The sequence below is a fragment of the Glandiceps talaboti genome, chromosome 18 (genome assembly GCF_964340395.1).
Source record: "Glandiceps talaboti chromosome 18, keGlaTala1.1, whole genome shotgun sequence".
NCBI classification, from domain to species: Eukaryota; Metazoa; Hemichordata; class Enteropneusta; family Spengelidae; genus Glandiceps; species Glandiceps talaboti.
The window spans coordinates 12,715,062-12,739,855 of record NC_135566.1 but is presented as its reverse complement, the minus strand read 5'-3'; the positions used below and the strand labels follow the sequence as shown (position 1 = coordinate 12,739,855).

At 35.8% G+C, this 24,794-nt stretch overlaps 2 protein-coding genes across 2 annotated transcripts; one reads left to right on the top strand and one right to left on the bottom strand.

Moving 5' to 3' along the window:
- Window positions 1-363: 363 nt before the first annotated feature.
- Window positions 364-13,393, top strand: LOC144449418 (mRNA export factor GLE1-like). The gene is made up of 16 exons (XM_078139949.1): window positions 364-506; window positions 1,854-2,026; window positions 2,534-2,642; window positions 3,401-3,610; window positions 4,179-4,243; window positions 4,380-4,546; window positions 5,423-5,536; window positions 6,053-6,223; window positions 6,715-6,830; window positions 7,883-8,095; window positions 8,369-8,559; window positions 9,470-9,596; window positions 10,522-10,626; window positions 11,229-11,311; window positions 11,844-11,907; window positions 12,568-13,393. The coding sequence occupies exons 1-16, from the start codon at window positions 420-422 to the stop codon at window positions 12,634-12,636; spliced, it is 2,064 nt and encodes a 687-aa protein (XP_077996075.1). The 5' UTR covers window positions 364-419; the 3' UTR covers window positions 12,637-13,393.
- A 4,460-nt stretch (window positions 13,394-17,853) lies between these two features.
- On the bottom strand, window positions 17,854-23,211 carry LOC144449697 (multiple PDZ domain protein-like). Its single transcript, XM_078140273.1, has 4 exons — window positions 22,941-23,211; window positions 21,456-21,534; window positions 19,460-19,598; window positions 17,854-18,006 (listed from the first exon to the last, which is right to left on the bottom strand). The coding sequence occupies exons 1-4, from the start codon at window positions 23,092-23,094 to the stop codon at window positions 17,854-17,856; spliced, it is 525 nt and encodes a 174-aa protein (XP_077996399.1). The 5' UTR covers window positions 23,095-23,211.
- Window positions 23,212-24,794: the final 1,583 nt, after the last annotated feature.

Genomic DNA, 24,794 nt, shown 5'->3' with positions numbered 1-24,794 from the left:
TTTATCGATGCCTTTGTATTATAAAGTTAATCCTGTTTGATGACATACACACACATTTCACCAGTTTCGCCAAACCAAACCATACCCTATCTTTAAATAACAGAACAAATGTCTGGTAGAGTGCTTTTTGACAGTGACATTATGGAATTGTAGAAAAAATAACGGTATTATGAAAATGCCAACCATGAAAATTCTCACATAATATTTGAACTGATTATTTGCACCTAAAGTTTAATACAAAACGGATTTTCTGGAATTGGTTCGGTTGTTTCCAATGCGTCGTCTTTCCAAAACAAAGGCAACAGAGAAAATGCCCACTGGTGGCGCACTCTAGAAGGACATCCAACTTCAAAATGGCTGCCCCCATGTAAAAGTAAAACTACGAGCTCGGGACCCAATTCCACCAGACGGCTCTCAAGATGAGTTCTACCATAGATGCTCTACGTTCATCAAACAAAGGACAGTTGAAATATGATCTGCACTGGCACGAGAAAGGCAAAATACAGGTAAAATTTAAAAAGAGCACAACGTACATATTTTGAGGCGTAGCTTTTGTGTTGGCTGTTGCTTGGCACGGTGTCGAAATAGCGCGTCAGTTGTCGATGTAGCGTTGACCCTACACGTGTAGAGTGTATGAGTTAACCTATGTTTCAGCTTTGAACGATCATCACAATAATAATCAACAACACCATTGCATTATACGTGGAGAGATATTTATATAAGATGACGTATTATTTCTAAGTAGCCATGAAATGATTATAATGTTTTGAACATTGATATTGTAAAGGAAACAAAGTATTTGTCATTCGGACGCGGGTGGCGGTCACTTCCGAGTTCGTCCCAAAACCAACTTGTCCCATACACTCGTACCACAGTGAACGTGTCCAATCGTGACATCTGAGAGCACTAGACTCGTCCAACAACGATACCCCAAGTATATATATATAATGTGTATAGTCTGTTTTAATAAATGGTAGTACATTTCGGGTCAAGAAATGCGCAGCCAAACGTCCAATATCACTGGACCAACGAAACAATAAACTCAGCGTCCTATTCTTTTCTTGGTAACTTTAAAATGCTGTCATCATAAATTGCATTATTCAATGTCAGAAGTGGGCCTGTAATGTGTAAAATTAATCTGAATTAATGATACAGACACCAAAACCTAAAAAAGTTTGCTCTATCAGCAGCCTCAGTAGTCGTCAAGAATTGGTGGTCAGTGGACACAGGACTACCATTAATTTTGAGCCCTGTGACAGTGGAGTAACAGTCTTCCTGTCATATTGTCCTTGTCGAAAAGATTGAAATTATCTAGCAGGGCTTGAAATTCTGTATCTGTATCATAGACGTACAAGCACCAATGCTGGTTGTCGCGTACATAGTCGAGGGTCGCGTGTGGGGCAATACCATCAAAGTACTAAGGGGCCCTAGTGTAGATAGCATTCAGTGCACAGACTACCAATTCTTGTCATGGGGCTACCATAATTTGCAGCTGATAGCACACTCAGGCTACACCACTGATTATGTGATGAAGATGGAAGATTTATGGACATGAAAGTATTTTAATAACACACATGAGGAAATATGTTTTCAGTTCAGGAACATGGGACTACAGGTCACAATACATAGGCTACCAATTTCTGAAATTGGTAGCTCAGGAGGACTACCAAAGGAAAAAAAGTTAATTTCAAGACCTGTTTAGCTGTGACAAATCATCCGTTGGATAGCACCTGTCGTGATAAATCCAACAATTTTCCATTCAACAAATTTCCAACTTTATTTGGACGAATAAAGATTATTGTCATTATTATTAATTGTTCATCTTTATTATAATCTTGTTCCTCCGTATGTAGACAGTATTAGAAGAATGTACGTCTCCACCAACGCTTTCCTTGAAGTCTATTAGGGAGGTATTAGACTCCATTGATTATTCCATAGCAGAGACAGAGAGTTTATGTAGTCAGCAGAGCAGTGATAGCAGTGGTCCACCTGTACGAGTTCGAAGTATTGAAAACAACATTGACAGGTTGGTGTGTTTTATAACGATAAAATAATGTAGGTTAGGCGAAAGTGAAAACAAATTGTATGGTCAGGACAGTTCATCTAAAATGGTGCAACAATGCAATATTTTTTTTAAATTCTCAACCAACCTGTCACTCAGTCCACTATTTATGGCAGTTACTGTTCTTTTTATTTACTACTTTACAGCAAGTGTGTATGTGGGGCAGATGTCATTGGCTTGTTCACAAATTTCTGAATTTATTTGGACGAATAAAGTTTATTATTATCTTTGCTATGGGCTATTGCATCATAGGAGATAATACAAATACATTATTCAATGGTTGAACACTGAATATTCATGGGTACAAAATGCTATACACTTCAGTGTAAAACAGGGGTAAAATCATATAACTGTCCAGAACCCATAGTGTATGACAATGTCTCTGTTTCCTGGAGTGGTGTTCCCCTTTAAAAATTGATTGTATAATTTACAGTAAATTCTCTCTTTTTTTTTCATCAGTCATCTTTTTAGTTCTGACAGTGAAAGTTCATCCCTAGAGCAATCAATAACTAAATCTCCACATGCCAGTATAGAAGTGGCTCTCAAACACTTTGAGAAAGATTATGAAAAACAAGCTGAAGTAAGTACTGGTTCCAGTGGTAAGATCAAGATCGATATCCTATATACATTGTATTTGTGGAGTCATGATGCGTGAATGGTTAGTGTGACCGGCTTGGAATCTACAGGTTGCAGGTTCGAGCCCCGTCGCTGCCTGCTGTTTGTTTCTGAGGGACTAAAGTCCTTGGGCAAGATTTGAACCACGACTGTGCCTCAGTCAACCCAGCTGTATAATTGGGGACCTGGTAGGATGTAGGTTGCAATGTGAAGGCTTTAATCCTATGTGCTTAAATGGCTGCAATGGATTGTATGCTCCCCGGGGAGTTGAGGAAGACTAAAAGGGCCGCTGTGCCGTTCTGATCCGAGCCGGGGGTAATAATTGTAAAGCGCTTTGAGCACGGACTGTGAAAGCGCTATATAAGAACCCAACATTATTATTATTGGTGGTTAGAAAAAAGAAAAGATTGTGTTGTTTGACCACTAGGGGTGCTGTTTAGAAACGGATTCTCACCTGTATAGAGTTGTTAACATTGTGAAAATCATTATCTCCAAGCATGACACTTACAATAGAGGGTAGGCAGTTCAAATGGATTTACCCTTTTAGTTTTTAACTATGAAATGTTATGACTCCATCTTTAATACATTCAATTTACGGTTTCACATGCTGCTGTGTGATAGCCCCCCCCCCCCCCCCCCAGCACTCTTACGTTAAATTATTGCACAAAGATGAAATAATCCCCCCCAAAAAAAAACAAACAAAAAAACAACTATATATTTCAGAGTGCTGTGAAACTAAGAAAGGACAAACTAGAACAACACTGCCACATGTTGAAGGAGAGAGCTGAACAGCAAATAGCAATGATAGAAGAAAAACAGGAGCTGCTACGAGAAAAGGCATTACAAAGACTTCAGACATTTGAGGCAAGGAAAACAGAAGAAAGCAAACGAAGACAACTGAAAAGAAAGGAGCATGTAAAAGACCAAGCAAAGGTAAAAACATTCCTGGTATATATAAGAACAGAAGACTTATGCAAGGTCATAGTTCATTAAGTTGTAGTTTGGGCCAGTAGAATGTAACGCTGTATTTTTCCAGATCAATTGCTTTTGTTACCATAGGAACCACTCTGAAGGACTGAATGAAAAATGTATGCTATCCATGCACCCAGTGTCTAGATATCCCAATAGCCATGTGAATAGTCTGTAAGGTACGCCGTGATAGGGTGCCCTCACATGGTGAGAGGAGGCCGGTGAGGGCAGAACGACACCATGTATCTTACAGTCTACCATGTGATTAGATTGACTAAATACAAACCTTGCACAAGGATGAGATATGGTAACAGACATTACATATCACTTTCACCTGATAATTTGTGCCAAATGGTGGCCATGTTTGTAGACAAAATCGACGTATCTCAAGAAGTGTAAGACACAAGGCTGAACTACTGTCTACATGTACATGTACTCTTTGGCTACAAACTGTACAATACTGTCAAAATACATGCATGCTTGTTCTTGGGTTTTAAAAGTTTTTTTGTTTTTTTTAAATTTATTACTACAGACATTAGAATTGAAATTGAGAGCTGCAGAAGCAAGGAGAGTTCAAATTCTAGAGGAAGAAAAGAAGTATGTATATTACTTGTCTAATTACTGTGTGGTAATATTATATACACTGCCTTGATGTCTGTTTGAAATTGAATTCTGTTTTTACTCACAAAATGGAATTTTTTTTTTATGTTTTTTTTTTTATGTTTCATCACAGAGAAGAGCAAGAGAAGATCCTTCATAATTTGCTTGTTGTACAGAACCAATTAAATTTATACACTGACCGAACTATACAACTAGTCACCAATTGTAAATATAAACAACACCTGGCAGAAAATACAGCAAGTCTCTCCGATTACACAAAACAACTCAAGGAATTTGCAGGTTGGTTTGAATAATGTACAAAGATTGTTTGATTCCGGCTACCCGAACCCAATCTAGTTCTTCACTGCCGCCGACCCTAAACTCTTATTTTTTGACATATTCAAGAAAAAATTTATAAAATCACAAAAATTGTGTAAATTCTTTTATGTTAGAGTTGTATGGCATGATTACGTAATAGCTCACATTAAAAAAAACAAACATATATTTAAAGTTCAGACATTTCATGTACATATAAAGAGGCCATAAAACTGTTCTTTGATATTGAAAACAGTTAAATTTTTGTAATACGGTCCACTTGTTAATGACTGCATGTCATTGCCTATACAAAGTATAGACACTTGATATACTAGGTTCATACATTCTCGCAAACCAGAGCTGTTATTTCTCCCGCGACATTGCGAAATAACAAGAGGTGCATCTTGGATGGTGCCTTAAAAGAGAGTGTGGTTTACGACAATGGGTTCATAGTACATTGCTTTATGACCAAACAAGTTTTACATACAGATTGATGAAATATATGACTTTATACCGTGCATAAGCCAAAAATATGGAATTTATACCCTGGTTGTTCTACATCATGACAACGTGCATCTATGGCACTGGTTCTGCTGTTCAAAATATGAGTCAAAACATTCAAAATTGTCATTACTTTCCCAGATTTTTCTGTGATATTACTGGTGCTGGTATAATTATGTTATCCTCCAATATTTTTCTTCATTCAGCCAGAAAATATTCCTGACCTCTAAGGGTTGTCACTACTTGTCTAGTGACTCATAGTGACAAAGGCCCCCTAGGTCACTTGTATTTTCCTTGGCTGAAACGAAGACAAATATTGGGGAATATAACATCTAAATATATTTCCTATTTAAATTGTAGCTGTGTTGGTGGCAGATGCCAAGAAAAAAGAAGCCACATTAAGTCATCTTGACAAGATGAACAAAGTTTACGTAAAGGCTAAACAGCTGGTGGAACAGGTCAACAAACTTGTAGGTAAGTCAAAGCTGTTTGACCTCTGACCTTTGACCTTTGAAAGCAATTCAAACTAGTCACGGCACTCTTGAATGTGATAGTAAACAAGTACTACCATGGAAAGCATGCTATCAGCAAACTAAGATAGACATAAACTAAAACTGTTGTTATTTGACATGGTAGATTATATACAAGTGTGTGATAGCATTGCCTTTGTTCTATGGATATAATCACCCTGTAATCAAGATAGTGTAAACAATGCATGAAATTGAAAACTTGGTCAGAGACTCCAGCTTACTGTGTTTGTAGTAAATATATAATACCAACACAGTGAAATTTGGTGGTATGATAATGGAATTGTGTATCACCATAAATACTTATATTTATATAAAACAGGTGAAAATTACTATTAAAATGTCATTTACTGTTGTTAGCCATACAACAAATGTTTACTTTGCTGTTGTAAAAAAGGGTAAAACTACAGGAAGTCCTATCAGGAATGTGTCCCGAATTACAAGTGTTCAATTATGTCTCCAGGAGAAGCAGAAAGGAAGGGGAAAGAGGCCGAAGAGAAGAAAAAGAAAGCTGAAGAAGAAGCTGCAGCAGCAAACAAGAAAGCTGAAGCAGCAGCAGCTGCTGCTGCTGCTGCAGCAACAACAGCTGCAGCGTCAAATAGTGCTGCAACTGCAGCCGCTAGCAGTGCAATAGGTAACTATACATGATAGGGTACTAGATGTCAGCACTAAATAATAGTACCAGCTTTCATGTGAAACTCTTTGTTTTATCTTGGCAGTACTGTACTAGCTCAGTACTGATAAGTGAAAGTGAATGAAACCAACACATTTTATCCTGTTTTAATAATAACATCCAAGTTTTTATTACATATAGGGAATTTACAAGGTATCCATTCCCTTTAAATTATCATTATGAATAAAAGATTGCGCAAGTTCAACATTAAGTTGTCAAACTGTGTTACTTTCAACTGTATGGAGTAATGCAGAGGTGAAATTGGCAATGAGATCAGAGATATCGAATCATTTGTTATTTTGACATTCTTCGAATTTTAGTATTAAAGTAAAAGTGTATTGATTCTGATGTTCTAAAACAAAATTATTATTTTGTTTAATTTTGACATTCTTGTTACTAAGTAAATGTGTATCAATTCAACGTAATTTTGACTTTGTTTGTCAACAATTTAGATGATCTAGAAACTACAGTGACACCTGATGCACTGAAAGTATATGAAGAATTGCAAGAGAAGAGAAAAGTTTTAGTGGAATCTTGTAAGGAACTGATGGAGACTAAAGATCCACAGGTCAGTGTGACAGTGATGTACTTAAAGACAGCTCATGTCAAATAGAGATGGTGTCGGTTCCAAGATGCATGAAGCATCTTCTCATACAATACCACGAATTCTGTACACACAGGGGGTTTGTACACCACTAATCATATCAGTGGACGGTTGTCACCTGACCGTACGCTTGGTTTTAATACCACTAAAATCCTTCTCTGTCATCGATGGCGTTTAGTCTTTGTTCTATAAAATCACTCACAATTATAGAGGTCAGCATGTCTTTCCATCATTTCATGATGTAATCAAGACAAAATGAGCCTAAATCTAACAGCATAAAGCGATGTTGTCTCACTCAATGCAATGTGGAGCCATGTTAGGGTGCGCTACATTCATGGAAGTCACACCAGGTTCATAAGATCCATATTAAGGTGTGCTACATTCATTGAAGTCACATCAGGTTCATAAGATCTATGTTGGGGTGTGCCACATCAGGTTCAGTTTGAATTTGTTTAATTCTCGCTATCTGCAATACAATTCTATGCATCGCTAAGGAGTCAAATGGAACGCAGTCTCGCGACCGCGCTTGCATTTGTCGACACCTACACTTCTGGTCGCCTATGTCAATACACGTGAATGTTTCTTCCAAACAGTTTAATTTGTAACAAATAAGATAAACGCAAGTATTAAGCTCATATAATTATGGAGGTGGGAAATTTAAATATGTACAGTATCTTTCCAGAGCAAAATTACAAGAGATGTCTACAACTGAAAATGGGAAAGAAACATTGCTGTGTATTAGCATAGCCGACCGGAAGTGTAGTTGTCGACATTAGAACGCGTTGTCGCGCGACTTTGTTCCATTTGACTCCACAGTGATGTGTAGAATTGTATTGCAGGTAGTGAGAATTACTCAGCAATGAAAACCTATCAGTAACGAATTCAAAATTTGGCAACAAATGATTACACAGTGTGGGCTAAATATTCATACTATTTACATACACACATCAATCAATGTGTACGCAATATATCAATAGCTAGTAGAAAGTAATATTTGTATTTGCATTATTTTACAGCTGAAAAAATACAAATTTGAACTCCAAAAAGCTGTCAATTCTACCGTCAATACGATATCACGACAATCTGGTCGACATTTACTGAGTAAGATACAGAAGTTACATACCTTGTTGTCAGGGCGACCAGTGGAAGTGACAGGAAAACAAGTCAGTGCAGCTAGTCACCCTGCAGGAGTTGCATTCTGTAAGGAATTACTTGCTAAGAAATTAGTGGTAAGTTAGAAACTTCCTTTCTCAGTTTGTGTGAAATACCGTTGTTGAAATGTCAGTTGCAGATCTGTGTCCCATTTAATGAGATGAGAACAGTGTGGTGTAATACTGGGTTCACATGAAAACGTTAGGTTCTTTCTGTGTAGATAGACACAGGGATACCCATCAACAAAATTTCATCCATCAGAGTTGTTATTGTAAGCAAAAATATGTATAACATTGATTTTTTCTTTAAAATTTTTTTTTTTTGATTTCTGTCTTCTACAATTTAAACAGAAACAAGGTGATGAACAGGTATCATCCAGTCTTGACTCGGCCTTCCCTATAGCACTGGTAGCAGTAGGTGTATGGTCAGATTTCCCAGACTTTGGTGAGCTGTTATTGGCTCATTTCCACTTAGCTTGTCCATATCTTGTACCTTACTACATACTACAGAAGACTGGCCAATCAGACGAAGACCATTATAAGTAAGTACTCAGCTATAAACAAAGGTCAAAGGTCACTAAAAGTACATGTATTTGCTTTCATAATCATATTCTTGTAAAGTAGTACTAAGCAGTAAGTAATATGACAGAACCCCATGATGTGTGAGTGTAAGTGTGGCATACTGGGGTATTTGCATGAGTACTTGCAGTGTTCTCTGCAGCAGCACTTTTACAAGAGTACTAGTAGTGAGTTAAAGTGCAGCAGAGAACACTGCAAGCACTCTTGCAAATACCCCAAGTACGTCACACTTGCACTTACACAGTATGGGGTTTTGTTATGTTTATCCAAAACAACAAATTTGCATAAAAATGACACTTTGCAATGCCAATCACTCTCATTTGTATATCATTTGCATTCAGGTATGCAGTGTTTGTACAAGTGATTGCTTCTTCCTTTCAGCTGTAGTTGACATTTATAGTTTTAGTTAGTACACATTGAGTTATGTAGGATGACGAAACATATCATTTATTTAATATTTTGGAGGTAAAAAGCAAGGTCTTTACAATACTCTCCCCCACCCCATCCCCACTCTCACTCCTTCCAACCATAGATGTTCCATAAAGTGCAACATGATAGAGACAACTTTCTCCATACAACCCCTGTGTAAAATAATGAGAGTTAAAATCTTTTTCCTCTATGTCTAGTCAGCCTTCATTTGTCACACTTCAGTATATAATGAAATGAAAATCTAAGCACACACTGTATATCCCTGCGTTGCCAAATAGTGTCTGTTATTGGTTTTCTTTTACACTGTGTGTATGCAACTTAGAGAAAGATACGGCGTGTCGTTCTGCCCTCACTGGCCTTGAGAGGGGTTGGTCGATGTGTGAGGGCGCCCCGTCACAGCATACCTTACAGACTATATGCATTTCTTGGTGTGTCTTTCCACAGGGTTCTTGGATACAAGTATATTGATGGTCAAATAGAAAAACAAGACAAATTTTTGAGGCGTATGACAGGAATTTGTCGACTGTATGCAGCAATTATGCAAACCCAATCCCCAAAAGGTCCTATGCATGTAAGTTGTAATTGTAGTCTCAATTACATTTTCTTGGTATCAAGCTTGTGATCACAAAAGTTGAAATTTACAAAAAGGGAGATAGTCATCAAAGTCCATATTTCTGTAACTAGATTCAAAATCTTTGTATGGCATTGTTACAGTAAAAGGTCAATGCATCGTATGGGCAGTGTCACTGGTAGGGGAGAACTTGAGAGTTTCCTTAGTCTAAAGAGTCTGCTAAAGGCAATTTTAGGCTGTCCACAGCCTTTTACTATTTTAGGCAATAATTTCAAAGCTTTAAAAGACAGTGTTATCAAGATAATTAGATTATCAACTAATCTTATACTTATGGTTGAAATGTTCAAAAAAAAAGTTTAATAACATCATGACAGTAAAAGGTGGGTGCATCTGATGGGTGCTTGGATGACTAAAGTGCGCACACACACACACACACACACACACACACACACACACAGACACACACACATGCACTCACACACACACACACACACACACACCACATGCATACATACATACATACATACATACATACATACATACATACATACATACATACATACATACATACATACATACATACATACATACATACATACATACATACATACATACATACATACATACATACATAGTGTGTCACCCATACATATTTACTTATTTATAACCAAAATGAAAATGTAGTAAGTCGTGTTGTATACAATGTATACCAAACTTATTTATTTTATCACAACCTACTCAGCTCAGAAACTACTAATTATTTTATCAAATCTCTCAGCGTCTCCTCACTTGATTTCCAGTATTCATGCCTGTAATAAAATAAACCCTAAATGAAACAAACACTAAAGTAATACACACATGTCAACAAACTTTGTGATGAAATATATTAACACTGTGTGTTTTCCAATTAATCTTTATGTAATAGCCAAATCCACATGGCTTGGACGAAGCTTGGAAATGGTTTTCCCGAATTTTGAATATATATCCACGTCCAGACGTTACTGCTACTATGATATATGATGTCCTCACTGTAAGTTTTGTCTGTAACTGCATTGTCTGCCTGTAGTCCTGACAGATAATCTATACTGTTGATGTAATTGTATTTGTGCAAGTTGTCACATTTGTGTGAGTTATACCTGTGCTACTGTTAAACATGTGTACATGTGGGTTTTGATATGGACATGAGTGATTTGTTGATAGATTCTACTTGATTGGTTAATGGATGGGTAGGCAGGTGGATGGGTGGATGGGTGGATGGGTGGGTCACGTGGATGGGTGGATGGATAGGTAGGTGGATGGTAGGGTGGGGGATGGGTGGATAAATGAATTGATGGGTGGGTGGATAGATCAATCACTCAGCCAATAGGTTACTAGTGAGTTGTTAATTGATTGGTTGATTGGTTGGTTGGTTGATTGATTGATTGATTGATTGATTGATTGATTGATTGATTGATTGATTGATTGATTGATTGATTGATTGATTGATTAATGCATACACACCAATCGCAAGCAGTCTTTAGAAGGTGTATATAAGGATATCAGTGCATCTAATCCTCCTAAAATAACCAACACTGTATAAACTAAATCAGTGTACACATACTATTACCGTAACACTATTTTCTCTACTGCTAGGTGTGTGGACATTCAATGGCAAACACTTATGGCCGACAATTTAACAAAGTACTTGTCATTCTGATCAAGGAGTATTATTCAAAGTAAGTTGTTTGTATTTGATTTTTCTCCTATCAATTCTAAACACCAAGGCTGTAATAACACTGTATCAACCTTGAAATGCTGGTCCTCTAAGCCAATGCCTGCAGACAGACTAGCATATTTTTTGTGTGGAGATTTGTTGAAAGTTTGTGACATGTAAATTTGATGGAAATAATTGTTTGTAAATTAAAGTGGTCATATGGATGAGGATTGGGTATTTGTTTGAAAAAATGAGTATACAACAATATTGACCAAGTCTGTGTTTGTTTGTTTGTTTGTTTGTTTGTTTGTTTGTTTGTTTGTACAATAACAAACATTTTACACAAGTCATTTGTGTTTACATTTTCCAACTGCTTCCAATTCTTGTACTTGTTATTGTATACTTCATATGACCTCCCATGGTTCAAAATTTATATATATACTTGACAATGTATAAATGGTTAAATCATTTTTTTTTATTTCCAAACAAGTTTGCAGTCTATAAAGTGAGTGCTTTCTACGTAATTTAACTTTTTTCCCATCTTTTATTGTCAGGATTGAAGATATCACACCTCGAGGTTCTGGAGGGCCTGTAGCAAGACTCAGAATATTTCTGGAGGTAAGATTCAATTTCTGATTCTGAAATAATGATTTTATCCCTCCTGACCAAGATGTATAGTAAGTGTACAGAACAAGATGTACGTGTGTAGATGTGTAGAAGTTTTCCCGGATGTGTAGGGTTGTAGAAGTGATCTACCAGATATACAGGTGTGTAGAAGTGTACAATCTTATATACAGGGGTGTGAAAGTGTTCAACCACTGTCCAGATGTACAGGGGTGTAGAAACGTTCAACCAGGCATACAGGTGTGTAGAAATGTTCAACCAGATATACAGGTGTGTAGAAGTGTGCAATCTTATACACTGGGATGTAAACATGTTTTACTAGATTACAGGGGTGTAAATGTGTTCAATCTTATATACAGGGATGTAGGCATGTTCAACCAGGCATACAGGGGTGTAGATGTGTTTAGCCTGGCAAACATGGATTTGGAAGTGTTCAATCTTATACACAGGGATGTAGGCATGTTCAACTAGATGGTAAAGGGTGTAAATGTGTTCAACCAGACATACGGGGGTGTAGAAGTATTCAATCTTATATACAGGGATGTAGGCATGTTCAACCAGGCATACAGGGGTGTAGATGTGTTCAACCAGGATAGGACCAGTATATAGTACCAAGGTAAAGTATCGCTTACAATTTTATTTTTAACTTTTCAGACTTGTCTAAAGAAAAATGCAGTTCCACCACCAGAGGGCAGACTACCATCAGATTTCCTCAGAACGTGAAACGGTTCAAGGAGCTGATGTTTTAAATTTGCAGTGCAGTGAGGTCGTATCTGCTATGCAATTGTATAGGCAGATATGACCTTACTGCACTGACGCAACGAAGATAACAACACACTAATAGAAATAGATTTACTGAACTTTGTATTTAGGTTGCAAGACAAGGCTGTTGATCTGTACCTCAGTAACTGTTATATTACTGCAATAAGTTTGTATTATGGTCAAATTGATAAGGTTCATACTTCAACTCCAGCTCCAGGCAATCAACAGTGCCTTTGGTAGTGTGTGTCTTAATTCTATAAAACAGATTATCAACTTTTTGCTACAAATATCATAATCAATTTGACCCAAAATATTTTAATCATGTGATTTAAATCCACCAATATGATTGGATAATGTCTTAAAATTATAACTACATATAGCTGAATAGTGCAGGGATATGGATAAGTAATTGGACACTGCTTCCTTAGAAGTATCATGTCAATGGGGGGGGGGGGGGTGTCAAGGGTTAAGTTAGGAATAATACTGATGTGTGCAACCACAAGGGGCATAGTATCTGTTGTTTTAGAGATTACCACTCGTCATGGAAAGTTGCTGAAAAAAAGACTGAATCAAGTATAAAATCAAATGTTTTAATTGCTGTACTGCATGGAAATAGACATGTATAACTTTCCAACCATAGAGCTCTATAATAGGGCATAATTAGTCCAATATTTGCTGTAATGAAACAGAACATGAATTATGGTGGAAATGCTCACATTGTGTGTCATGTGAAATTGAAGTAAAATCTTCACTACACTGCAATGCCCGGCACTTCAACAATAAAGAATGCCTTTTTATAATAAGTCATAGTCTTCTGCACCTTTATTATCCCATAATGAGCAAAGACATAAGGAGATGCTACATTGGGCCATGGGTTCTGTTGTATCTGTCTGTCCAACTATGCATCTACAGGTGATTGCGAGTTTGAGACAAAAATTCCACACTGAGTGTGAGAGATTTAGATGTTATTTCCCAATATTTTTTTTAAAGTTCAGCCAAGGAAAATAGTTGTGACCTAAGTAAGGGTTGTCACTACTTGTCTAGCAACTCATAGTGACAAAGTCCCCCCCCCCCCCAGGTCACAAGACTGAATGGAATCCATAGTGACACAGATATGGAGACATGTTCTATGTTCAATGAATTCTCTTAAACCATGCATTTATGAGGAACAATGTACTTTTATTAGCCATAAAAAGGGACATTCATGTCTTTCAGTCCAGCCAAAAAAGAAGTATATCAATATCAAAAAAAAAATAATTGAAATATGTAATAATTAATGACTACAAAAATTATTATAATATCAAGAATAGCATTGGAAGAATTAAGGTACAAAACAGGAAATGAAAAATTCTTACACTCGTTGGTTTGCTTTTATATTTAGTATTATAAGAGTTTGTTCATCCTGCAAGCCAACAGACTTTTTTTTGTAATGCTATTAAAAAATGGCCTGTGCACATGATTAGTTTCATTGCCATGGGAACAGTTGGGTGCACATGATGTGTTTTCATTCCCATGGTGATGGCTACATGCACATGATGAGTTTTATTCAAATGGAAACAACTTGGTTGGCATGAAGAGTTTCATTCCAATGGTGATGGCTGGGTGATGAGTTTCATTCCCATGGTGATGGCTGGATTCACATGATGAATTTCATTCCCATTGTTACTTGGGCCCATAGGGACATGTAGTATTTCTTAGATTGTTGTTTACCTTGTCTAAGGGCTAAATATAGTAACGATTTGACTAGAATATATCTCTCTACCTCTAAGGAAGGAATATCTGCTGGTATAGAGATAGGTACATTTGTAGTAGCAGGATTTATGTGATATTTTCCTTAGGAAAACAATAATCTAAGCACTAATACGTGCCCCTGTGTTTGGACTACTGAATTTTGACCTAAGTCATTCACAGTCATAATTTGTAATACAACTAAAACTCAAGTTCAGCAGTTGTGTAGTCTGAAATATGCAAATCTCATAAGGTCAAAGTTGAACCATTTGAAATGAGGTGAAGTACCCACAAGTTTATCTCATTTGCATGCTTGAAAATATGTCATTTTTCTGATCATAAATTTAATCTATATTTCAATATTATTTTGAAAATTCAGTAACAAAAGAGATTTTAAAATTGCACATTCAAAACAAAAAGATATACTTGATCTTGGTTTGCCAAAGCAATAAGTACATTGTGTGCTTGTAAGTCATACAGTAATGACTTTAAGTTAGGTGGTCATTTCATTACTTACTACAGCGGCAACCTAGGTTTCAGCTTACTAAGGTAGACACCAACTAAAACTATTGCAAGATGGTCGATGTGGTAGATTGCAGAAATGAGTGATAGCAGTGTCGCTGTTGTGTGGGTATAATCACCCTGTAATCACGATAGTGTGTGACCACATGAGGAAACATAAGAAACGCCACCCTACTCTGAGCATAATTTAAATGAACATCCATTCAATAGCTTATATCAACATGTCGTAACAATAATTTTAGTTTGTGTCTATCTTAAGACGAAACCTCAATTGTCATAATATCATCCAGAGTTTAAATTGTAAATTTCCTTTCTAATGCATATTCATATTCAATTTCCTCTGTACAGTGTCAACAAGTGTAACTTCCACAGTTCAAAATATCGTGTGGCTTTCAATGTCACTCGAACACTTTGTTAAATTGCTGACTAATGCTTTCACCTAAAAGTCACCATTTTACAATTGATTCAAAATGGACTTTTAGAAAGACATCCCAAACAGTTTCAGCTTAAAAATTCAAACAATCTCTTCACAAAACTCTCTGCATTCACTGAAGAATTTTTGGCATAAAGTTCATTTCGTCTGCATATAGAAATGTGGGTTGCTGTAATGGCATTCCAATTACAGGCTTCGCTATTTCCCATGGTACCACTTTATGTTACATCTCAGCTCTTTTTAGTGGTCTGAGTTTACATTTAGTGAATGACTAGTTGGAAATCTGTGTTTTTATTTTGATTGATTTTGGAAAAGGCACTAATTATGGCACATAATTATTCTTGGAAGACTTGATTTCTGTCTTGTTGATTTGTTTTATATACAAAGAATAACTGAACGTGTAAATGCTAGCCATAACTGGTAAAATTTTGATACAGGCAGCTGTATCGGAATGCTGTCAGTTGTACTGTATATATGTGTAATATATAAAATTTTCATTCACAGGAGAAATGAAGTTGCCCTGGTGTTTCACTCATAAGACATGGTGTTTTTGACACAAAGATAGACACAATTTAACTCAAGACTAACAATAACAGAGACACAACAAACACAACAGGATCCTTTACCCAATCACATTGAACACTGATAAGTATTGCTATTTGTTTAAAGAGAAGTAGAATCAGGCTTCTGCTGAAAACATTCAAAATGGACTTGATAATTTTTAATGGCTTCAACTGTTTACTTTCCAACTAATAATCAACATGATAACTTTACTACATCTACAACCCCACTGTGCACAATACCGCTATAATTGTTTATTTTGCATTTAAAGCTGTCCGAGTGTGTGTAGAAATCATCATGTCTTGTGAATGAAATGCCAAGGCATCTATATTTCTCCTGTACATGTACTGGAAAGAGTTACATAGTATTAAAAAACAGAATTCAATAATGTCAGAAAATTTACAAGTCATTATTTACAAACACGTCTATCAAACTTAGAACTACAATAATACTACAAAATAATAATTTCTGGAAGTTAAATGTTTAACCCTTGAAGGACTTGGTTTCTAGTACATCTATGTCATTATACCCTAAAAATAGGGTGGCAGCCTTTCAGTGGCTTAATGCATGGATAATAAATGCTATATAAATTAAGTACTGCAAAGTTGTGAATACAAAACATACATACAATGTACTGAAGTTCACAATAAAAACAATTCTCAAATCAATGCTGACAATCTTATACCAACAAACAAAACACAACAAATCTGCAAGTACAAATAATTTAGCTTTAAGTACTATATTATAGGTTTAGTACAATATATCATGTAAGAATAAATACAAGATGGTGTTGAGTTTTTAAAAAATGGCACCAAAGGCATTAAAGCACAACTGTGTATGATGCAAGTAGGTGTGGATATTACTTAGGTCGTGTAGATGGGTAATTGTTCAAATGAAAATTGTTGCATAATAGATGTGTTTTGGGCAAAACAATGTCATTTTTGGATAAAAAGACTTAAACTCCAAAACTACTTGGTAGATTGGCCTTAAACTCAGGATGTTTTAGGGGTATCATTGTTGACAATTTGCTCTCAAAGTAAAGTGATCAAGAAGTAATATGCAAATTAGGTAAACAAAACAAAAATATTTTGGTGAAAAAGACTTGATATCTTAATCTTGACAGACCATTCTCGCAAACCTGTTATTTCTTCCGCCATATTGCAAAATTGTATATGAATGCTACCACGGCCTCTGAATGGTGCGTTTTGGACGGTGCCATAGAATAGGTCGTGGTTTGCAATAATTAGACAGACAGACACTTTACCATACCAGGCCTATAGCACTACTGAACATTATGTAATTTGGATGGCAAAAAGCCATGAATGATTATTTCACGAATTTTGGTTATCTTTATCAAGAACAAGTTGTGAAAATAATCATTTCAAACATACAAGATGGTTTTACTATAATTTATATATTATATATGTATATAGAGTACTTTACAATTCATATATGTCTACAACATAGTACTATGGTAGTGAATTTGATATAGTTAGCCTTGGTTATTATTGCGTACTCGATGTCACCAAACAAAATGAGAGTTATTACCTGCACTTTTTATTCAGGTGATAATAGTTGGACAGTACAATAATGATAGGATGTTGATTGGAATGAATCTCAGTCGATATAGATACATAGTTTGATATGTTTTCTTTATCAAAGTGTAAAAAGCCCTTGTGATTGGTCCATAGTATTATGTCCATCACAATCACTCTGTGTAAGGTCAATTGTGATTGGTCCACAGTTAGTCAATCACAATGAAATCAAGAGTGTTCTCTTCACCCTGTTTAAGAGCATTTATGATTGGTCAACAGTTAGTCCATCACAATCACTCTGTCTAAGAGCCATTGTGATTGGTCCACAGTTAGTCCATCATAATGAAATCAAGAATGTTCTCTTCAGCCTGTGTAAGAGCAATCGTGATTGGTCTATAGTTAGTCCATCACAATGAAATCCAGAATGTTCTCGTCGCCCTGTGTAAGGTCAATTGTAATTGGTCCGCATGCAGCTTTAATGGCGATAACAGCATCTCTGTGTGTCCTGGCTTCCATACTCTCTCCATTTATAGCAAGTATTCTATCACCAGGCTAAAATACAAACAAAATAATTGGTCAGTCCACAAAATACATCGCTACTCTTTCTGGGGAGTAGACACTTGAATTAGGTCGGTCTGTGTCAATCTATTATGTTATACCAGTACTAAAATAAATATGGTCACCATCTTGACAAACCTTTATAAAGTCATCAAATAAAGTTACACGTTTCTATTGACGGATACATTTTCTCTTTCAGATGGATATACTTCTATTGATAGATATATTTTCTATTGACGGATATATTTTCTATTGATGAATATATTTTCTATTGATGGATATATTTTCTATTGACGGATATATTTTCTATTGACGGATATATTTTCTAGTGATGGATATATTTTCTATTGACGGATATATTTTCTATTGATGGATATATTTTCTAATGAAGGATATATTTTCTATTGACGGATATATTTTCTATTTTCTATTGACGGATATATTTTCTATTGACAGATACATTTTCTAATGAAGGATATATCTTCTATTGACGGATATATTTTCTATTTTCTATTGACGGATATATTTTCTATTGATGGATATATTTTCTATTGATGGATATATTTTCTATTGATGGATATATTTTCTATTGATGGAGATATTTCTATTGATGGATATATTTTCTAATGAAGGATATATTTTCTATTGACGGATATATTTTCTATTGACGGATACATTTTCTAATGAAGGATATATCTTCTATTGACGGATATATTTTCTATTTTCTATTGATGGATATATTTTCTATTGATGGATATATTTTCTATTGACGGATATATTTTCTATTGATGGAGATATTTTCAAGTGATGGATATATTTTCTATTGATGGATATATTTTCCCTTGACGGATATATTTTCTATTGATGGAGATATTTTCAAGTGATGGATATATTTTCTATTGACGGATATATTTTCTATTGATGGATATATTTTCTATTGATGGATATATTTTCTATTGATGGATATATTTTCAAGTGATGGATATATTTTCAAGTGATGGATATATTTTCTATTGACGGATATATTTTCTATTGATGGAGATATTTTCAAGTGATGGATATATTTTCTATTGATGGATATATTTTCTATTGATGGATATATTTTCAAGTGATGGATATATTTTCTATTGATGGATATATTTTCTATTGACGGATATATTTTCTATTGATGGAGATATTTTCAAGTGATGGATATATTTTCTATTGACGGATATATTTTCTATTGATGGAGATATTTTCAAGTGATGGATATATTTTCTATTGATGGATATATTTTCTATTGATGGATATATTTGATGGATATATTTTCTATTGATGGATATATTTCTATCAGGTGGATATACTTCTACTGGTGGATGTTAAAATTAGGGTTGGATGTTGTCATTAGCAATCATTTTCCCCATTGACAAAAGTAATCTATAATGAATTGATTAAAGTGACACTATACCTTCATTAATTCTGTTTTTGCAGCAGGTCCATGTGGGTCTACACTAGCAATAAATAATGGTACATGACCTAGAGGTGACATTACACCCCCTGATATGCTGAATCCAAAACCGCTACGACCCTCTTCCAATTCTACACGCCTATTGGGAAAATAAGATAGTCTGATAACAAACCAGTCAGCAATTGATTACCTAATAACATATGCTAACAAGCTGACCAGTGTGTTCTCTAAGCCAATTTGACGCGTCACTGACACACACAATTTCTAGTGATGCACCAAAATTTGGTGTTCCCCTATCTTTTACTATGTGGTGACTCACAAGAAATCCCAGTTTTTAACATTTTGACCAACAACAACAAAATTTGGCTATCATTAGAGGGCACACTGCTGATCAGTAATTTTTTATAATAAGCAATAAACCACCCCCTTGGGATACTACACCCCAAAGGTTTTGACCAGTTGACGACATGTATCCACAAGAGTGACTCCGCAAGTGTGTTTATGGCGTCAAATAGTCAAAACCCTGTGGTATACTAGTTACATGAGGTGATACATTACATGTACTATTATATTATACCAGCACCAGTAGATAGAATGTGTAATGAAATTTTACAAAAATGTAGTCAATAATACTTGTATTACTATCAGCATCAATCAGTTAGTGTGGTTTGAAATTTGCATGCTCAATCTGATTGGTTGGAAAATATGTGACAATCTGATTGGTTGGAAAATATATGACAATCTGATTGGTTGCTATGGGAAGTGATAATGCTACATCATATATTTGACTATATTGAAATGAAGTCAGTTTGTAAATGTACACTTCAAAAACCTCACTATTACTACTATATAAATGGGGTCAAGTATTATGTTACTCAGATGAACACCAGAGTAAACAACAATGTAATTTGCATATATGCTAATCGGCTATTATTATGTAAATGTCTGCAGACCTGGCAGGCATGTTGATAACCCTGCCATCAGAGGGAAGGGTGTGGAGGCTAAATTAGCAGCTTGATGCTGAAACTATTATAAGCTATTCCTTCTAAGTGAAGCAAAATCACAAATCATGACAGACAGACTGGGACAACCTATTCCCTCGTGATCATTTTATTACTAGTAATCTAAAATTCTTTCAATTGTTTAGCCGTTCTTGTACAAGCCATAAACATTTGCTGGACCTGAACAAGTAAATACCTGTAACCAAGTAGAACAAAAAAAACAGACTATTATAATTTTATGGCTGCCAGGCAGACAAGATTTTAACAGCTCGTTGACACGGCTCAGCGGTTACAAAAATGGTGGGTGTCAAAACAGTATCAATGTATTCAATACAGGCATAGACCCTCCACACTCTAGTGATACAGGTAACAGTTCTATCACGTCAGTGAGTACAAATGTAATGTCTTGACCTCACAAAACAAACTGTTATGTCTACTTGCATGGTTCATCTCATACACATGGTGTGGAGACCCAAATAATGACTTTCCACTCAAGGTTTATGTCGCTGTTTTGGTATGATATTTCACCACTTTTTAATTTTTGATATTTTCATTTCAAAAGGATACTCAGAATTCACTTGAGTACTATGCCAAATTTTTTATTGTAAGATAAATTTTCATAAATACTTCTACTCAATACCACTCTCACATAACTTGAAGGTATTGTAGATCTATGCTATAACCCTCCCTACATCAACTTCTGCTTCAAGGAAGACAATTAATTGCAGAACCTATTGTGAAAAAGCAAATGACTACCCAAAATATACACATAAATATTTGCTCTGAAAAGTACTAACTTAAAAGGAGAGTTAACTGTGATAAATAGTAGACTGGGTGACTAAGGTTTAGAATTTTCAACAACAAAAAGTTTGTTTTTTAAAAATTCGTGTTGGACCACTTTAGAGAAGATGTGTCCTGACCAGAAATAATTCTTTTATTTTTGGTCAAATAAATGGAAGAAGCAACAGGTAGTTATACTACTCAAGTATTCTTACCGTGTGTCTGATGAAATCTCAGACCATTCTGCTGATAATGCTGATGCTGAATCACTGTTACTGTCGTATGTGGCAGCATCTAAATGGAAAGAGATATAGAACTATATATTAAGGGGTGAGCTCAACAGTTCAATATAGGATAAAAAAAATAAATTGTTTTACTTTGGGGTGGGTTGGGTTTTTTTTTTTAACCATTTTCCTACAAAAACGATTTTAATTTTGGATCAGTTTTGTCTCCCTAAATACAAATATTTTTTTTAAAATGTCGTCAAATTGAGAAATTGAAGAATTTTTCACTATAGTAAATGGTATTAAAATAAAGTAAAGTGTCAACAAAAGAACTATTTTTTATTCACTACATACTGGCTTTATATTCATACCACTACATACTACTACCGTACAAACTGATTTGAAATTTTATGTACGGTCTGAAACAATTTTCAATTTTAGCCAATTTAGTTGGGGGGGGGGGGGGGTCTGAGGCCTAATTACAAGATTTTTAGTTTTCTAGCCTACATTGAACTATTGATCTGGCCCCTAAGTCAGTTTAGATATGTATGGCGGGTGAATGGTTAATGTGTCTATACTTGAAATCAACAGGTTGCAGGTTCGAGCCTCATCACTGCCGTTTGTTTCTGGATCGCTAAATCCTCTTTTGCTCAGCTTTTGTGTGTACAAGCAAATACCCTGGTAGAGAGGGGAGTAAATTCTTGGCAAGATTTGAACCACAATCGTGATTGTGTGTACTCTCACACCAGTTTTCTGAGAGTAGTCAAGCACACGGAGTAAACATTACCTTTTTTTGCATCTGTAGACACTTGTTATTTATATGTCTCTCCAAATACTGACACTGGTTGAAAAGTAACCCCCACTTTACATTTTTGTTTAAATATGGCACTATACACTCAGCCCTTTTCTAAATTTTCATCAGTGACAATCGAGAATTGAAAATGGAAATCATTGTTACTGAATACAAGCCATTGTTGACCCATATTTTCAATTGCAGTGTTCGAATTTCCAGACTCAAGGACACATTCTACATTTACACTTACAAAGGAGACAAACTAAAGATCAGCTGAGACTGATAAATTCGCCTTTTATTTGTACAATATGCAAATTTTGAGTGAAAACCCTCGGAACGATAAAAAGCTCAAAAACAACAACTGTTAACGCCATAATTTATTGCAGCTACACATTGGTGTATTCACTGTCGACATGTTTAGAATTTAAATATACGTCGACCATTTTGGGTGAACCCTTTTAATTTCAAAACAGACAACCGTAAGCTTCCCATCGACAAAATTTGAGTTGTTTGCGTGACTGACAAACTTAGAACCAAATTCTAATATGATGACGGTCGCTTCCTCGGTTTCCGGAGTTGGCTTCCCAAATCACTGGTAACAGCACCGGAGTTGGGGGAAAGGGAAAGTTCTCAGTTCGATCACACCCACATACCATGCATACGTACATGCCTTTGATATTTACCTGCCTGATCGACTGTAATAATGTCAGCTTCACACTCATTGTCAACATTGGAGCTGGAACTCGATCCCGTTTCTTGTGTGTCTATGTCATCGGGATCTCCTGTTATATTTAACTCTTGCAACAGTACGCTATCGTTGTCATCCCCAGTTGCCATGACGCTGGTACTGGAAGCGGACGATTAGATTCCCGGTGTTATCCAGAAAGTGTCCTTGGTTTTAATACTAATAACGGTGAAAGTGCCGACACGTACACTGCACCCGTATGTCGGTGTTAATGTCCTGTAGACTGCGTAATTACCGTGCGTGACGTAGTCTACACGACCACCAGCATAGCAATCTTAGTCTGAGGCCAGTGTGAATTTTTAGGTCAACCGACAGCCTAGCCGCATAAGCTTTGGGACACGTAAATTATCGCTGATATTGTTGTTTTCCTAAGGGAGCCTTCAGTATTTACAAGGGGGAGGAAATCATAAATGTTGAGTGCTCATCTCACTTTCACATATCAAAACAGACAACAAAAATTGACAATAATTGAATCTTCAGTTTGGTCACAAAACTAAGCTTATGGATTGTAAAATGTGACCCTCCCCAAACACTGTAATGCAAAATATGACCCTCCCCAAGAACAGGTTTGTAAAATGTGACCCCCCCCCCGATTCCTCCAGCCCTCCCCTTGTAAATACTGAAGGCTCCCTAAGGAAAATATCAGACGAATCCTGGTACTACAAATGCATCAATATATGCCCTATTATACTAGAAGATACAGGATAAGTGTTCTTTCCGTAGATGTAGGGGAAATATATTCAAGTCAGAACGTTGTCATGTTTAGCCTGTAGACAAGAAAAACAACAATCTACGAAATACTACGCGCCCCTATGACAATCCTCCGAGCACTGTAGTGGTCTAAGGACAAATGTATCACTTGAAGTTGTACTACTACATATGATTTCATCACTTTAGAGCTAGAGAGATGGTGTCGGTTAATGGTTTATCCACAGGCCTTCAGGCTTAGTTAGTTATGTTTACGAAAACAAACAAAATAAATACTTACTTACTTACTTACTTACTTACTTACTTACTTACTTACTTACTTACTTACTTACTTACTTACTTACTTACAAGCATCAACAAGAGAGTAGTTACAAATCATTATCAACGACATATGCGAAATGGCTACAATTGTACATTGGGGTAAGTACAATTGTGACCATTCCGCATATAGCTTGTAGTTGATAATGATTTGTAATTACTCTCTTGTTGATGCTTATCAGTATTTATTTATTTATTTATTTATTTATTGTTTGCTGGATTATTTATTAGTCATTGTTTGTCTGTCTGTCTGTCTGTCTGTCTGTCTGTCTGTCTGTCTGTCTGTCTGTCTGTCTGTTTGTTTGTTTGTTTGTTTTTGTTTGTTTGTTTGTTTGTTTGTTTGTTTTCGTAAACATAACTAACTATAAGCCTGAGTGCCCTGTGGTGAAAGCACATTGTACAAAGTTACTGCATTCTCCATTTTTTAATCTTTTCTTATAATTTAACATTTGTTTACAGATTGAGGCAATATTACTTGACTTTTTGTGTACACCCAACACATGTTTGCAAAATTTAGAATGTATTTGTGTTCATATACGACGCGTTACGATTAGTAATTACTACGATCATTCCCATCCCCAGGCATGCATGACAAGATGTTACCTTTCTGCTAATTTATGACCTTCAAGTTTCTATTAGTATCTTTATATTTGACGCCGACTTTTACTTCTAGAGTAAACTGCATTCAGAAGTAAACTACATACCTGGCGATGTGTGTCTTCTACAAAACTTGTTTACCATACTGTGGCCATCCGACGGAGTGGAC

Coding starts and splice junctions, on each gene's coding strand:
- LOC144449697 (XM_078140273.1), bottom strand. CDS start 23,094: ATGGCAACTGGGGATGACAACGATAGCGTACTGTTGCAAGAGTTAAAT. Junction 21,535..22,940: donor TATTACAGTCGATCAGGCAG/GTAAATATCAAA, acceptor CTTTCCATTTAG/ATGCTGCCACATACGACAGT. Junction 18,007..19,459: donor CAAAAACAGAATTAATGAAG/GTATAGTGTCAC, acceptor TTTGTATTTTAG/CCTGGTGATAGAATACTTGC.
- LOC144449418 (XM_078139949.1), top strand. CDS start 420: ATGAGTTCTACCATAGATGCTCTACGTTCATCAAACAAAGGACAGTTG. Junction 2,027..2,533: donor ATTGAAAACAACATTGACAG/GTTGGTGTGTTT, acceptor TCATCTTTTTAG/TTCTGACAGTGAAAGTTCAT. Junction 5,537..6,052: donor ACAGGTCAACAAACTTGTAG/GTAAGTCAAAGC, acceptor TTATGTCTCCAG/GAGAAGCAGAAAGGAAGGGG.